This window comes from Oncorhynchus masou, chromosome 24, assembly GCF_036934945.1.
Source record: "Oncorhynchus masou masou isolate Uvic2021 chromosome 24, UVic_Omas_1.1, whole genome shotgun sequence".
NCBI lineage: Eukaryota > Metazoa > Chordata > Actinopteri > Salmoniformes > Salmonidae > Oncorhynchus > Oncorhynchus masou.
The window spans coordinates 74920161-74938548 of NC_088235.1; the positions used below are offsets into that span (position 1 = coordinate 74920161).

Sequence of the window (18388 nt, forward strand, 5' to 3'; positions counted from 1 at the left end):
AAAGGACGCTTGTATCTTTGTAGTGACTGGGTGTATTGATACACCATCCAAAGTGTGATTAATAACTTCACCACCCTCAGAGATATTCAATGTCTGCTTTTTAAAAATGTTATTTCTACCAATAGGTGCCCTTCTTTGCTCCCTGGTCTTTGTGTTTGAAATTCCATGTGCGATTGATGGACCTTATAGATAATTGTGTGTACAGAGTACAGAGCTGAGGTAGTCATTAAAAAAGCATGTTAAACACTATTATGGCACACAGATTCATGCAAGTTATGTGATTTGTTAAGCAAACGTTTACTTCTGAACTTATTAAGCTTGTCATTACAAAGGGGTTGAATACTTAGACTCAAGACATTTCAGCTTTAAATGTATTAATTTGTCAAATATATATGATTCCACTGCCATTATGGGGTATTGTATGTCGGCCAGTGACACGGAAAAAGGGGTGTGAGTACTTTCTGAAGGCACTGTAGGTAAGGAACTAGGAGTGAATGTAAATCTCATCTCTAATCTTGAGGTAATTTGTTTACTGGCTTTCTTTACTGCTGTGTTTTAAGTGTCCATTCTCCACTGGGAGTGTCAGGTACTCATAATTCTATAAGCATCCTTCAGAATGTTAAGGTAAAAAAAAAAAATTTGCAAGAGGAAGGATAAAATACCTTTTTTGAAATGGGGTTCTTTCTTCAGCGAGACAATTTTCCATTCGATTTTTCTATGCACTTGACAAAAGTGTATATTCTTCCATTTTGATGAATATAAATTATAGTCAATCGTTTAATTTTAGCACAAGGCTATTTCCATAGTTGTGTCCTTGTATTAAGCATACAGGAGTAATAGTTTCTTTCACAGCGGGTCAATCGCAAAAAAGGGCCAAGAAACAACAAATGTGCATATTTTGTTTTTATTTCCCATGATTTCAGAAAGGTACAAAAACACAAGCATACAAAACACAAAACAAGTACAAATCCAGTTGGTCTGTTTGTCTTTATTAGAGGAACAAAACAATTAATCCCCCACACTGAACACTTCACTCTTCCAACCCTCAGAAGCGCCATCTCACTGCCCCCCCCCCAAAAAAAATCTGAACTCACCATGAGAGGCCTCATTGGCTTGTGGGTCTGTGTACCCACATATGCAATCAAGAGCCGGCCATAGCCTTTTGGGAGCCCCAAGTGGAATTGTGTTAAGGGTCCCTGCCTACCTTGCAATCAAAATATTTTTGCTGGCCCCCCTTGACACCAGAGACAAAACATTGAAGTTTTAGAGTTAACTTCCTGCAATTCTACACATTTTGCCGTGGGGCATAGCAATTACTTCCCAATGTAATGCAATTCTATTAATTTTGTCATGGAGTGGAGAAAAATTGGCAGTTTTACAGCTAATTTCCTGCAATTCTACACATTGCCATACAAATGTTTGCAGTTTATAATATGATATCTGAGTTAGAATGAAAAACAAAATCAAAGGGGGGCCCTCCGGTTGTTAAATCAACTATGATTAGAACACGTTTATATAGCTGGCTGGACTAATTTACCAATCTGAAAAATGTTAGCTGACATGGGCTAATTGTGTGACTGTCAGTGACTGACATAAGAGGAAAACTGCTGATGCAAAACCACATTTTGAAATGGCACTTTATGTATTCTACTATTCTGACTCTTAACAGTAAATTGAGACCCCAATTGAGATTATTTTTTACAACTACGGGCCTACAAAAGGAGAGTTGCCAATCCCTGTTCTAAAGCCATGGCTCTCTCTGGACAGGAGGGCTGCTGTCCTTATCAGTTCCCTCTTCTCTACCGAAGAGGCACACACATTGTCCTGATCTCATCAAAGTGGGCGACTGAGAAAAATACGAAAATCAACCACTATTTCTATGTCGCTGCCTCTAATTTAGTGCCCCGGGTGGAGAATTAGCAGTGATGAGAGGAAGAGCGATTTCTGGAGGATTCTGAAAACTGATTCTGCAGTTGTATAGCGTTGCTGGGCACTGCACAACCAAATCCATGATTGCTACAGGCACGGAAAAACTGTACACAGTCTTCAGGCTAGTTCCTCAGGGTTAATCAAACATATTCCTCTACTCTTCCGTATTGTTTTTTTTAACACCACCATTTTCTTTGAGATATTCCTGCCTTGAGCTGTTTTTAGCCAAACAGGTTAACACAGAGTATGTGCATATTGCTAATGGGAAAACAGTTTTGCTTGACAGAAGGTGAAGGGGACCTATGAACCATGGTGGTCATAAGTATTGTGCGACTGAAATTAACACCAGCCTCATCGATGCTAAGCCAAAAACACCTGGGTGCACATCATGTCCTTGTCACACAAATTCTTTAAATCTATTAACTGGTTGAATGCTATAGAACATGGCCAAGCCGAGGTAAACAAAAATAAAAATAAAAAGGAGAGGATAATGCAGGAATCTGAGGTTAGCCAGATTACAAAAAGGATGAAAGGTCAGAGGGCAGTAACTGGATACTGTTATACCGATTTTTGGCTGATGGGATTTTTGGCCTTATAGGCAGTGGTGATGAGTATGAAGGAACAGGGCTGCGAGTAGAGGAGGTCAAGGGACGTCAATATAGCGCTAAGATCAATTATGTCGCTCTATCTGGCTGCACTTGACTACTGCAAGTAGCCTGTGGCTAACATTGAACATGTCGCACAAACAAGGTGAGCACGTTTTTTTCATGTTACATTAACATTAACTTATCCTAAATATGGCGAGGGATCATGATACAAGCAATGCAGTCCATGGTATAACTTTAACACCTGAAGTCCTGCTGAACATACACTCTCCCTTACAAAACAAACACTATGAATGACACACACTAACTTATATTTCCCTAGCCTACCGGTCTGTAGTGAGGGGGGGCTTGCAGTGTCTTCCCTCCCCCTAGTAGGGTCCCTGCTGGTGGGATGGGGGGAGCCGTGGCCAGGGGTGGTGGCTCTTCTCTAGCTGGGCTTGGTGAGGAGCTGTGTGGAGAAGTCGTACAGGTCCTTGTTAACCTTCTTCAGCGTTCTCACTTCCTCCTCCAGCTCCGACACACGCACCTTGGTGTTCTCGCCATCACCAAACACACTCTGTAGTTTTAACAGTAAACAGAGAAAGAAGAGAGAGGGGGAGCAAGAGAGAAGGAACGTGAGAGTGTAAAATTATAGATACATTGGGGTTAAGCAAACACATTGGTAGCCCCAGAACATTTCAATCTACTACCTCAGGTATCAGGTCCCAGCGGATTCTAAAACGGGGGACATATTTGCTTTTCTCTCATAGACCCACTCATCAAAATCGACAAAAGGATGAAACCTCTCCAATATTTATGGTAATGTAATGTATTTGGAGTTAAAGGCTCCATTGTGTGCAAATGAGAGGGGGAATTCATTTTCAGTGGTGGTACAATCTGCCAAAGAATAAACCTAGCTCCCCAAGGAAAGCCCACTGCCCGTTTCGGGAGTTGGGTGCCGGGGCGGTGGGTCGAACGCTTGGGGTGAGGAACATCAAATCTCGTTTGAAAAACCTCCCTAATTTCGCAGAGTCACATATTGACATTTCCCATTGTGGCTAAATTTGCAGCACAGGCAGCCGTTGGATGACAGCGGTCCATATTTGTCATATTTCCTCCCAAGATTAAAGAGTGGAGGGGAGAGGAGAACTATTGCCCGTACTCAGTTTATTTATTCGTTTGCCTGCCGCCTTGGGTATAGATGTACCGGGCTGGGTGCTTTGGTCTTGCCTGTGGGAGCAAGCGAGGGCTTCCCTTTTTGGATGGAGTTAGACTAATCCACTTAACCATATCAGTAGAGACCCCAACAAAAATCAGCTTTTTATTTATCTGGATGTCCAGCCCTTATATTTAGCCTCACAATTAAGTGTTTTACCATTTTCTTTTCAGGACAAGTAAAACATGAAACAATACGACAAACAGTTGCATTAATAAGTTTCATTGACAAATGTCCACAAAAAATAAGGTCCACCAAAGCAAATAACAGATAAAAAAAATATTTATATGAATGCTGCAAGTACAGACATTGTTTGCTCAGTTGGAAATTAATATCAAACTAGTCAGTGACAACTGTGTGGAGTTTGTGATAGCGACTATGTGAGCTTATTACAGTATTACAGACACCATGAGTCTCTCAGCTTTTCATAGATGGCTTTTAATAGTTTGAAGCTCAAACCATACGGACTCTAAAGACCATTTTGTAGAAAGACTTGTCCCCGGGCCCCTTCGGGATCCTCACCTTGTCTAACACACACAGCTCTAGTTCAGCCCAAGTTAAATCACACCGACTAATGTTTGGTACCAACGGATGTAGAAGAAATGTATCCAAATGGTACAACTCAGAAGTCTGTAACTTAAAGACACTGTTTAAAATGGGTTAGGGGCACTAATTTGGTTAAGGGCACTTGGGGGGGGGGGGGGGGCAGAGCGGTGGAGTTGTCAGCGGCTCACTGAGCCCAGGGATAAGGTGCCTCTGGTGACGGCCTCGTCTGGTTAGCAGACAAATCCCTCTGCGAAACAAACACCAACCTGCTCCTTCCTGGCACACACAATTACACACATGCAAGACCGCACACTGCATCCACACGCTGGTCGAGTGGTTGCAGTGACACAGAAGTGCAGAGGTTCCGTGCTGATTCATTAGACTTAAGAGTAATAATGATAGATTGAAGTAATATAGAGCCTTTAAATAGGTTCCAAAGTGAATTACATTGTTTAGGGGTAACTCGCCCTGTCCACTGTGTAACACCCACCGGCGTGATGCATGGCAGCCATTTTGTGCCAGAATGTTCTCCAAACATAGGCTAAAATTACATGGCCATAATAGTGAGGGGGAGGTTTTGAATCCTATACATTAGGGGCCATCCATGTTTTTTTATTAGCTTTAGAACTGGGTTGACCCTCCCAGTGCTGGATCTAGTATAGAGGCAGAATCAATCCCAGAGGAGAATCAGGCAAGCAATCCACCGTCACCAGCCGGAGGCCCATTAAATGATGGGCCTTGTATGCAAGGATAAGAGAGGAATGCTGGAGAGCCCAAGGTGGAGCAGGGGGCCCAGAAGGGAGCAGTTGGATAGTGCCCATGATTGGACAGGAAAAGCTGTTGCTGCTGCCACCAGGACAGGGATATACTGAGATCTAATCATAACCAACATACAGTCCCAGAAGAGCAGACCCTGGCTTTAAAAGGCACAATCTATTATTTGAATTTCCACTCAAAAGTTGCACTTAGTTGCACACAGTGGGGGTGGGTCTTGGCAAAAGTAACAGTTGTCCAAGTTATTTGAACAGGCCAGGTCATCTGATGCAGCACTCCACAGTGAGACAAAGACTTTTGGAAGATGGCCTGGTGTCAAGAAGGGTAGCAAAGAAGCCACTTCTCTCCAGGAAAAACATCAGGGACAGACTGATATTCTGCAAAAGGTACAGGGATTGGACTGCTGAGGACTGGGGTAAAGTCATTTTCTCTGATGAATCCCCTTTCCGATTGTTTGGGGCATCCGGAAAAAAGCTTGTCCGGAGAAGACAAGGTGAGCGCTACCATCAGTCCTGTGTCATGCCAACAGTAAAGCATCCTGAGACCATTCATGTGTGGAGTTGCTTCTCAGCCAAGGGAGTGGGCTCACTCACAATTTTACCTTTGAACACAGCCATGAATAAAGAATGTTACCAACACATCCTCCGAGAGCAACTTCTCCCAACCTTCCAGGAACAGTTTGGTGACGAAGAATTCCTTTTCCAGCATGATGGAGCACCTTGCCATAAGGCAAAAGTGATAACTAAGTGGCTCGGGGTACAAAATATCGATATTTTGGGTCCGTGGCCAGGAAACTCCCCAGACCTTAATCCCATTGTGGCTAATCCTCAAGAGGCGGGTGGAGAAACAAAACCCCACAAATTCTGACAAACTCAAAGCATTGATTATGAAAGAATGGGCTGCCATCAGTTAGGATGTGGCCCAGAAGTTAATTGACAGCATGCCAGGGCGGATTGCAGAGGTCTTGAAAAAGAAGGGTCAACACGGCAAATATTGACTCTTTGCATCAATTTCATGTAATTGTCAATAAAAGCCTTTGACACTTATGAAATGCTTGTACTTATACTTCAGATTTCCATAGTAACATCTGACAAAAATATCTTAAGACACTGAGGCAGCAGACTGAAAATTAATATTTGTGTCGTTCTTAAAACTTTTGGCCACAACTGTATGTGAGAATGTTATTCATTGACTACAGCTCAGCATTCAACACCATAGAGCCCTCAAAGCTCATCACTAAGCGAATGACCCATGGGACTAAACACCTCCCATGCAACCTGGATCCTGGACTTCCTGACGGGCCGCCCCCAGGTGGTAAAGGTAGGTAAGAAAACATTGCCCACGCTGATCTGCAACACAGGGGCCCCTCAGGGGTGCATGCTCAGTCCCCTCCTGTACTCCCTGTTCACTCATGACTGCACGGCCAGGCACGACTCCAACACCATCATTAAGTTTGCTGATGGACACAACAGTGGTAGGCCTGATTACCGACAACTATGACAGCATATAGGGAGGAGGTCAGAGACCTGTCCTTGTGGTGCAAGGACAACAACCTTTCCCTCAACGTGATCAAGACAAAGGAGATTGTGGACTACAGGAAAAGGAGGACCAAGCACGCCCCCATTCTCATCAACGGGGCTGCAGTGGAGCAGGTTGAGAGTTTTAAGTACCTTGGCGTCCGCACCAACAAACTAATAAGGTCCAAGCACACCAATACAGCCGTGAAGAGGGCAAAGAAGATTTGGCATGGGTCCTCAAAAGGTTTTACAGCGGCACCATTGAGAGCATCCTGACGGGTTGCATCACTGCCTGGTATGGCAACTGCTCGGCCTCTGACTGCAAGGCACGACAGAGTGTAATGTGTGTACATCACTGGGGCCAAGCTTCCTGCCATTCAGGACGTCTATACCAGGCGGTGACAGATGAAGGCCCTAAAATTTGTCGAAGACTCCAGCCACCCTAATCATAGACTGTTCTCTCTGCTACCGCACAGCAAGCGGTACCGGAGCGCCAGTCTATGTCCAAAAACCTTCTAAACAGCTTCTACCCCAAGCCATAAGACTCCTGAACAGCTAACCAAATGGCATTGCCTGCCCCTCCACGCTGCTGCTACTCTGTTATCTTCTATGCATAGTCACCTTAACTCCACCTACATACATATTACCTCGACACTGATGCCCCCGCACATTGACTCTGTACCGGTATCCCCTGTATTTAGCCCCGCTATTATTTACTGCTGCTCTTTAAATTATTTGTATTTATTTTGTCTTACTTTTAATGGTAGGTATTTTGTAGGTATTTTCTTAACCGCATTGTTGGTTAAGGGCTTGTAAGTAAGCATTTCACTTTAAGGTCTACATGCACCTGTTGCATTAGGTGCATGTGACAAAAAAATAAAAAATTGTGTGTGTGGGGGCGGGGGTTTAATAATGAGATGTTCGATGAGCAGGTGTCCACATAGTATGGTACACTACATGACCAAATGTAAGTAAATGTAGCATATTACCTGTTTAATATAGAGAGATCACATGCTAATCTATGGGTCCCACATGACCCCGATGCATTTTCATTTCAAACTACAGGTAGAAATTATGTTCGGGCCAGGAGATCTTTGGCCAGTGAGAAACCCTGACCGCCCCATTGTCTTTGGTTTGAGAGGTTAACACAACTTTCAAATGAGTCGGTGGAAATGAAAGTTACGGATTGTGCCTTTAACTGACTGTGTGGTCTTTATAATGAAAACCAATCTCTTGTGGTGCATCATATTGACAAGCCTGTTCATTTCAGTCATGATCTCCAGATATGAAATCCACTGTCCCTAGCTAAGAAAGGATATGAGACGGATGGATACACCAAGTCTCCAGATAAGACACAATATTGTAATATTGACCTTTGCTGACGCCATAGTCGGTAGTGTCTCTCCTCTATTACAGTCAGTATGTTGACACACTGTGGTGTAGGTATGTATGAGCTGGCAAGTAGTAGCTACAGCTGTATTTTCTTATCGTGGCCTTTGTCGATGTCAGAGTAAAGTGCAAGTAACGCTGTGAGGAGTTAAAGGGTAATAATGAAGAGTCTTCCGCTGAGCCTTCTGGCAAGGAGCCTGTAAAAATGTTTACCTGCAGCGACTACAGTGTCTTTAGAATGTATTCATATACCCTTGACTTATTCCACATTTGATGTGTTGCAGCCTGAATTCAAAATTGATTTTTTATTTTATTTTTTATCATCTCACCCATCTACACACAATACCCCATAATGACAAAGCGAAAATATGTCTTAAGAATTGTTTTCAAATGTATTGAAAATTAAACAAAGAAATCACATTTACATCAGTATTCCAACCAGAGTCAATACTTTGTAGCACGACCATTGGCAGCGATTACAGCTGTTAGTCTTTCTGGGTAAGACTAAGAGCTTTCCACACCTGGATTGTGCAACATTTTCCTATTATTCTAGTCAATATTCTTCAAGCTCTTTCAAATTGATTATTGATCATTGATAGACAACCATTTTCAGGTCTTGCCATAGATTTTACATAAATTTACTAACTCAGCCATTCAGAAACATTCACTGAGGGGGCTTGTAGCAAACAGAATGCATGTTTTGGAATATTTATATTTTGTACAGGATTCCTTCTTTTCACTCTGTCAATTAGGTTCATATTGTGGGGTAACTACAATGGTGTTTTTCCATCAGTTTTTTCCCATCACATCCATTAAACTCTAACTGTTTTAAAGTCACCATTGGCCTCATGGTGAAATCCCTGAGTGGTTTCCTTCCTCTTAAACAACAGAGTTAGGAAAGATGCCTGTATCTTTGCCGTGACTGGGTGTATGGATACACCATCCAAAGTGTAATTAATAACTTCACCGTGCTCAAAGAGATATTCAATGTCTGCTTTTTTTTTACCCAGCTACCAATAGATGCCCTTCATTTACGAGGCATTGGAAAGGTCTTTGTGGTTGAATATGTGTTTGAAATTCACTGCTCAACTGAGGGACTTTGCAGATAATTGTATGTGTTGGGTACAGAGATGAGGTAGTCATTCAAAAATCACATCAAACACTATTTCCCACACTGAGTCCATGCAGCTTATTATACAACCTCGAGCACATCTTTACTCCTTAACGAGTTTAGGCTTGCCATAACAAAGGGGTTGAGAACTTATTGACCAAAGATATTGCACCTTTTATTTCGAAAATTAATTTGAAGAAGAAAAAAATAATCTAAAAACATAATTCCACTTTGATATGGGATATTGTGTGTTGGCCAGTGACAAAAAACAACCTAAATAGTATACATTTTAAATGTAGGCTCTAACAACAAAATGTGGAAAAAGTCAACGGTGGGAACACTTTCTGAAAGCACTGTACATAGCATTTACATACATCTTACACCCTTAGAACATGATGCGGTGTAGAATGCTGTGTCACAATTCCCCTTGAGATGATGTTGACTTGCTCACTAACCTTATGTCGACAAACACACAGATATTCGAAATAACATCTATGGGGAATTGTATTGTGTAATGACGTGCATTTTGCATTGACCTGCCCACTTACCCTGTCTGTTACGGCACTCATGATGGAGTAGAGTTTGTCTGCTTTCTCCAAATAGGTCTCCTTTTGGGCCTAAAAGAGAGAGAACATACAGTCAAACAAGGTGCACAGGCCATGTCCAAAGTCAAATCCAGAAGTGGATAGTGGCGTGAGTGTGACAATGCTAACAAAGGGCCAACAATGACAATACCAGACATTAACAACAAGGGGAGCTCCCCAGATTTCCAGCGCGGATCACAATTGCAATGTACCGCCCCGTCCGTTGACACCCAACTGTGTGGGAGTTCTGACTTTATTTTACGGCACGGGTCAATAAAGCTGACGCGGATGGACAATATGTTGAAACGGAGGTGGGAAGGGTTCAGGAGTGAAGACTACACGCCCACGAGTAGGAGTTATGCATGGCGGTGTAGAGAAATGGTTTCCGACTGGTCTCGGGAGAGTTATCTTGTGGGGAGGTCTTCAGAGGTAGCTAACTACCATTAAAAAAAACACAGGTTAGTAAAATTGAGGGATCATGGGAATAAACAGGACAGAATACAACAATCATTAAGTCTCATTGGAAATAAATCACCTCACCTAAAAAGAGTAACACTTATGGAAAGCTATAGTGACCAAATATTTACTGCACCAGTCGTTGAAAAGTGCTGGGGGGCATTACACAGGTCAAGCGGCATACCAACTCGCATCCCACTGCTGGTTTGCTTCTGAAACTAAGCAGGGTTGGTCCTGGTCTGTCCCTGGATGGGAGAACAGATGCTGCTGAACGTGGTGTTGGAGGGCCAGTAGGAGGTAAAGATCTAAATAACAAACAATCCAATGCCCCTGGGCAGTGATTGGGCTGTTAAACGGGTGTCCTGACGCTCTATGGTCACTAAAGATCCCATGGCACTAATCGTAAGAGTAGGGGTGTTGACCCAGGTGTCCTGGCTAAATTCTTAATCTGGCCCTCAAACCCATCATGCCCACTTAATTATCCCCAGCATGCATTTGGCTTATTCATTCCCCAGGTAAATGCTGTATAATGAGTTGAGTCAACTTACCTGGTCAAATAATCGTAAATTAAAAAAAAATTAAAATGCGTCATCCTATTGAACTCAAATAACCCAAATTGTGACATGAATTTAGACCAGACATACCCAGTTCTTCATCAGTCCTTTATTAAATGTTGAGTAACCTGTCCTGTCGCAGCTGGAGCATGTTACAAGGGTAGGACTTTGAATGCCACTGTTGCAAATCAGACAAATTAGAGCTGTGGTGAAGAACTGCAGTTGACATAAACCACACTGATGAAATCCTAAAACATCAAATGAGTATCACTCCCTTGCAACAGGATCAATTTCATTTGAACAATAGAAAATGCATGGAACGCTATACATTCTCGATCGACAAAATGTATATTTGTATAATTTAAGTGAAGCAAAACAGATAAGAGCACATTAATAACAATAACTGTCTCAACCTTGAATGGAACTAATTTATACAGAATCGGGATAAACAATGCAAGATTTTCATCAAACAACAGTGCCTTTAGTGTCTTCATGTGCGCTGCTCTGTTTTAGTTAGTCTTAACCTGAATAAAAATGATCTATATAAAAAGGTCAAAGAAGAAGCTCCGTATCTTACTTACCAAATTATTTGACATTCATAATTCCAGGCTGTTCTAGATTGAACCATTTCATAAATGAAAATCACAACTTTGTTTAATTTTTGTGCCTTTTAAATTGGGGCCATGAAAAAAGAAACAGTAAATTATAGGTGTTCAATACATTTTTATTTAATTGATTACAATCTAATTGAAATATTCATATAGGTCATGCTTTTTAAAGCTTCAACATTTCAAAAATGTAGTGATACTGTGATAAAGTTCTCCCTATATAGATGTGTTTTATGCATTATAAATTAAGGGCTTCATACTGCATCTCAGGTCAACGATACTCAGTTGTCTTCAGTCTCCCCTAAGACGGAGAGTTAGGAAAATGTTGCTGTCCTTTTTGATGTCAGTGTTTTCAGTGTCTTGTCATCTTCAAGCTGCCTTTCCCCAAAGAGCAATATCTGTCGGTCCACAGGGACCTGCTCCACATGATAGACCTTGATCTTGAACTGGGGCACGGTCTCAGCCGGCATCACATCGTAGGGTTTCACATTATTCTGGGAAATCTGAATCGTAGCAGGCTTTGTAAATCCGCACACACACATTGGATCCTGGACTGCAGACCATAGTGGCTCAAAGTTTTTGAATCGTCACGGATATCCTGCCCATTACATTTTAGCTTCTGCATGGCAATTGGCACTTCAAAATGTTGGTTGATGAGACTTCTGAGATCCGCCACTGTGGTGGCAATAAATTGTTTATTTCAAGGACAGACTTTGACCAGAGTTCTAATTATGGAAGGAATAAAATAACCATTTAGAGTCATTTAATTGCACCTAATTTGACTGGGGAAAATTAGTGCACAACATTCCCTATATGCACACTCGGAGTGTTTTTCCCCATTTAACAATGTGATGGTAAGGTCCATGATAGAGATTGTATTACCTGAAAATGAATTAAACTGAAAATGTATTTGATGGCCCTTATAATATCAAAAGTAAATCGGTGCCCAACAAGAACGTAATTGTAATAACTATGAATTAACATGGCATTTTATATTATTTAGGCCTACCGCTAGGCATGATTGCTAGCGGTAGGCCTGATTGCTAGCGCAAAATCTGTAGGGTACAATCAATAGGGTATAGTAAAAATATTTACCTTTTCATTTGATATTGTCCTACAAGAAAGCCTTTGTTGTTATTTTGCCTGAATAGTTTTGATAAATCCGTTAATCTACAAGTATTTCAACCAGTTAACGATGACAGCTCTGTCCTCGTTTAGAGCGGAACAGGTATTATAACAGCTGAGGGCCCCGCCCCTCAAATTAAGATTTGTTCTATCCTGGATTCACCACTTTTGGTTTCCATTCTGCTGCTGGGTACAGAAAGTTCAGCGCAATAAATTGTTAATTTCAAGGACAGACTTTGAACAGAGTTCTAATTATGGAAGGAATAAAATAACCATTTAGAGTCATTTAATTGCACCTAATTTGACTGGGGAAAATTAGTGCACAACATTCCACACAGTAGGCCTATACTTTACCTATGTGTACCAGACAAGAAATGAAAGTAAAACCTAGGGCTATTGTGTCTGGAAAAAACCATGTGATACAAATGACAGGAATTCCACATAGTTGTGCTACATCAGACATACAGTGGGGTCTGAAATTATTGACACTTGATAAAGATGAGGAAATTCCTCATCACAATGAGATTCAATGATTTTAGCCTTGGTGTGTTTGGACCATGTTAGTTTGTTGGTGATGTGGACACCAATGAACTTGAAGCTCTCAACCTGCTCCACTGCAGCACCGTTGATGAGAATGGGGGTTGGCTCCATCCTCCTTTTCTGTAGTCCAGAATCATCTCCTTTGTCTCGATCATGTTGAGGGAGAGGTTGTTATCCTGGCACCACACTGCCAGGTCTCTGACCTCCTCCCTATATGCCGTCTCATTGTTGTCAGTGATCAGTTTTTTCTCTCTCTCTGGTTGCACATGTAACATGCTGGTAGAAATTAGGCAAAACAGATTTAAGTTTCCCTGCATTAACTTCTTGACGCACCCATCCCTTTAGCGGGATCATTTTCATCAAAACCCGCTGAATTGCAGTGCGCCAAATTCAAATTAAATTACGAAAAATATTTCATTTTCATGAAATTACAAGTGCAATATAGCAAAACACAGTGTAGCTTGTTGTTATTCCTACTGGCGTGTCAGATTTCAATACAGCTTTTCAGCGAAAGCATAACAAGTGTTTATGTAAGAACATCTCTCTCAGTAGACAAAATATTACAAACACTAGCAGCCAAGTAGATTGGTCACGAAAGTCAGAAAAGCAATAGTTGAAATCGCTTACCTTTGATGATCTTCGGATGTTTGCACTCACGAGACTCCCAGTTACACAATAAATGTTCCTTTTGTGCCATAAAGATTATTTTATATCCCAAATACCTCCATTTGTTTGGCGCGTTATTGTTTAGAAATCCACAGGCTCATGACATCACAGATGAAAATACAAATAGTATCCGTAATGTCCACAGAAACATGTCACGTTTTTTATAATCAATCCTCAGGTTGTTTTTAAAATATATAATCGATAATATATAATCGCTTTTTCAATAGGAGAGGGAGAGACAATGGCTGCCCCACTCTGCGAACACCCAGCTATCCACTGACACAATGTTATCTTTCTCGCTCATTTTTCAAAATAAAAGCCTGAAACTATGTCTAAAGACTGTTGACACCTTGAGGAAGCCAACGGAAAAGGAATCTGGTTGATATCCCTTTAAATGGAGGCAAGGCATCCAATGGAACAGAGAGCTTTCAGGAAAAACAGCACTTCCTGGTTTGATTTTCCTCAGGTTTTCGCCTGCAATATCAGTTCTGTTATACTCACAGACAATATTTTGACAGTTTTGGAAACTTTAGTGTTTTCTATCCTAATCTGACAATTATATGCATATTCTAGTTTCTGGGCCCGAGAAAAAGGGAGTTTCAAATGGGTACGTATTTTTAGCCAAAAACAAAAATCCTGCCTCCTACACTCAAGAAGTTAAAGTCCACGGCCACTAGGGGTAGATGAGAATTTTCTTGTTTGCTTATGGCCTTATACATGTCATTGAGTGCCGTCTTAGTGCCAACATCGATTTGTGGTTGTAAATAGACAACTACGAATAATATAGATGAAAACTCTTGATAGTGTGGTCTATAGCTTATCATGAAATTCTCTACCTCAGGCGAGCAAAACCTCGAGACTTCCTTAACATTAGATTTTGTGCACCAGCTGTTATTTACAAAAACACAGACTGCCACCCCTCGTCTTACCGGAGGCAACTGTTCGATCTTGCCGATGGACCGAAAGCCCAGCCAGCTGTATGTTATCCATGTCGTTGACCAGCCATGACTCGGTGAAACACGAGATATTGCAGTTTTTATGTCCCATTGGTAGGATAGTCTTGATCGGAGCTCATCCATTTTGTTATCCAATGTTTGCACGTAGGCTAATAGGACTGATGGTAGAAGGGGATTACTCACTTGCCGTCAGATCCGTACAAAGCACCCCGGGCCTTGCCGGGTGTCTGAAGTAAATCCTTCACGTCCGACTCATTAACGAAAAAATCTTTGTCCAGCACGAGGTGAGTAATCTCTGTCCTAATATCAAGAAGCTATTTTCGGTCATAGGAGACAGTGGCAGAAAGACTGAATAAAATAAGTTATAAATAACTCGAAAAAATACACAATTGGTTAGGAGCCTATAAAATGGCCGCCATCTACTCCAGCACAATGGACGTAATTTTTTTTTTTTTCCAAAGATGACACTGGCGAGGCCACCTCCAAGGTGATGATGGACATCAACACCAACGGTTCTCCTGAGGTCCATCTTGAGTGAACGAGGTCATGAAAGCTGGAACAAGGTACGGGTGTTATAGGTTATATTCTGTCACCAATGGTTTGTTTTATTTATTTTTTGTTTTTTTCATGTTACATAATCAGATATATTTCAATATCTTACATTGTCAATAGATATCCCCTTTCTACCCCTCCCTCCAGGTTTGGATAAATGGACCAACCAGACACTCAAGACTGCCATGGGCAAGTCCCTTGACGGGTACCAGGAACGGTAAGAGAACAACCTGAAGGAAATTGTCTTTGCACTTAACAGCAGAGTCCAGGCCTCCGAGATTGGACGGGAGCCGCAGCTGTTGACTGTGGTAAACAATGCAATTATATATTCAATTATTGCATATACTGTAGTCTTTCAAATGTGATTGACTCAGTGTTATTGTTTGCCTATTGCTATTTTTGTATCACTTAAACCCCCCCCCCAAGCGGTATCCCATCCACCATAGCGAGAAAGCTCGGATCAATCTGATTTGCTCCGAGTCAGAGGAGGACCAGCTTGTAGGCTATACCTTCCAAAACTGTTGAAAAGCACAATTCTACATCCAATTGCCTCACAGTAAAGTTTAACCTGTGTGTTTGCTTGTTTACAACACTGTTTCCTACCCTGTTCCCTTTAACTCTGCTCCTGTTCTCCAGGACCAAGGTGTTCTGCCTAACACCCAGACGTGGATCCACCTGATGTCCTCCATTACCAACCACCCTGCAACTTTTCATTACATCATCTACGGCTACTGTTGTCATGTTGTCATTATCTGCTGAGAACCTTTTCTTGCTCTATCATACTGGGCACATAATATGCGAGATTATACAGTTTAACTAAAAACACTAACACTGCAAACACTCAGAACAAAGAGAGCAGCAGTGCCTGAACATTGCAGTCTCCCTCTTCAAGACTGACAGAACCTCACAAAAAAAAGACAATTTTATATATTATAATCTTCACTATTTCCAGGTTGGTTTTCACAGCTGTTTCACAAGGGTGTTCATTATTTTAAATTGTAAGCTATCCTTTGATGGCATTTATAAATTCCTAGGACCCACAACAGATACATATATATTCAACCACAATGGTCCACTGAATCATAATAGAGGGCTACTGAAATAATAGCATTTCAGTGTAGGGAAGGGCAAAACATGACAGCCAGACATACCAGTGTGAGAATCTAAATGATTTGCATATGAATGGAGGAGTGGAAATTAACAGACTTTGTAACCTATAAGGTAAGTAACAACGTGCCAAGCAGATTACACGTTTTCTTTGCTATTTCCCAGAAAAGTAGCAACGTTTAAGACATTGACTTCATGCTGTTGTAATCTTAACAAGGGACCCAAAAGTCGTTTGAAGTAATGTTTTCCATTCTATTAGCTAACAAAACTGGTTTAAACAGCATAATTGCTGCGGAAATCAGCCTCGTTTGCATAGTCGGAGATGAAAAGAAGGTAATTTAGGCTGTAATGATCGCCACACAGTTGATATAGCAATGGAAGTTAATAGTTTATTGAATCCCACTGTGAAGCAGGGGACACACACTTTTTGATATAAGTTCCCTATATTTTTGAGCATACAATATACCTCAGTATTTGTATTATTTATTTTATAGTCAGTTTTGCTCATCTTTATCAAAAGGTGTCAATAAATTCAGACCCGACAGTACATGTGAGCAGCTGGGAGTTCACAGGTAAGTGTACAGGTATTTTATTTTTATTACGCTGACCCGCAGCTGTCTAGGTCACTGCATAAACATGCAGATAGCAGGGTTTATTTCAAAGATGAATAATTAACTGTGAATGCACTGGAAATTAAAGTGTGTAAAGGGGAAACAAAATATTTAAAATATAACAGTTTGTGGAAGGCCCTTTCCTGTTTCAGCATAACAACGCTCCCGTGCACAAAGCGAGGTCCATACAGAAATGGTTTGTTGAGATCGGTGTAGAAGAACTTGACTGCCCGTCCTCACAAATGATTGTGGCTGAATGGAAAGCAAGTCCCCGCAGAAATGTTCCAACATCTAGTGGAAAGTCTTCCCAGAACAGTGGAGGCTGTTATAGCAGCAAAGGGAGGACCAACTCCATATTAATACCCATCATTTTTGAATGAGATGTTTGACGAGCAGTGTCCACATACTTTTGGTCATGTAGTGTAGGTCAATACCATGCTCCCCGACACAACGGCGCCCCACACACACTCACTCTGTCTCAGCTCTTTCCCACACCCATCAGCTATTCCTCAATGAGAGATAAAACCCTTCCTATCGCCATTTGTGTTATCTACCCGTTTCCTTAATCTTCCCTTGAACGCAGTACTCCGACCCCACCCCAGAGGAACTGTCCAATTAGCTTTACGTGGAGATACCCCAACCCTGCCCCCCACCAGAGAAGCCACAGGGAACCACCCCAGCCTCTGTCCAGAAGAACCCCCTGGAGAGTGACTGTCCCCCGGCATGGCTTTATCTCCCCTCCCTCTCCCTGACCCTTCACCCCAGGCAGCCAGCTCGCTAATGGGTTCTCTCGCTCCCTCTCTTCTCTGGACCCAGGCCAGACCGGCCTCTGGTTCATCTAAGGGCAAGCCACTGGCACCCACACAGTTTGTGACGGTTGGTGCTGAGCGTTTAGTGTTTTTTGAGGTCGGTTTGCTTATGAAAAAAATAATCATGGTTTTCAATGTCTAATAGTTATTATATATATTTTTTACAATAAATACACTCTGCATTATGTGGGTAACCATGATTTATTTACATTACTCTCCCTCAATAAAGTTTCTCAATTGTGTATATAACATTTATTTTATTATTTCATTCGAAGTCATCATCTCATCTCTATAGAGCTGCTGGCTATGGTGTCTGATAAAATCACAAGTAGTAGTTCTTCAAAGTAAATATGGCATACTTTTATGACTGCTGAATACCAACAATCAATCACTTAATCTAAGTAGAGATACCTTGCGAAGCAACTGCTCTCTATCCCGCATTCTTCTCTGTGTTTTTATTGAACCTTTATTTAACTAGGCAAGTCAGAACAAATTATTACTTACAATGACGGCCAAACCCGGACGATGCTGGGCCAAATTGTGCACCGCCCTATGGGACTCCCAATCACGGCCGGATGTGATGCCGCCTGGATTCGAACCAGATATTGCAGTGTCTTAGACCACTGCGCCACTCGGGAGGTTAGTGTGCCCCACACTAACCTCACGTAGAAGAAACACACAGATGGGACAAGTATGCACGCAATGGATTATGGTCATTGTAGTTAATGACCACGTTTTCTGCGTTGAACTATGT

The 18388-nt window shown here is 41.7% G+C and overlaps 1 protein-coding gene across 1 annotated transcript in view; it reads right to left on the reverse strand.

Moving 5' to 3' along the window:
* Positions 1-888: 888 nt before the first annotated feature.
* Positions 889-18388, reverse strand: part of LOC135512636 (WD repeat-containing protein 18) — a 92684-nt gene continuing 75184 nt past the window's right edge. Inside the window, exons 9-10 of the mRNA XM_064934861.1 lie at positions 9615-9683; positions 889-3090 (exon numbers count right to left, since the gene is read on the reverse strand). Of these exons, the coding sequence (XP_064790933.1) occupies positions 2962-3090; positions 9615-9683 (198 nt within the window). The 3' untranslated portion in view covers positions 889-2961. The remainder of the gene's footprint in view (positions 3091-9614; positions 9684-18388) is intronic.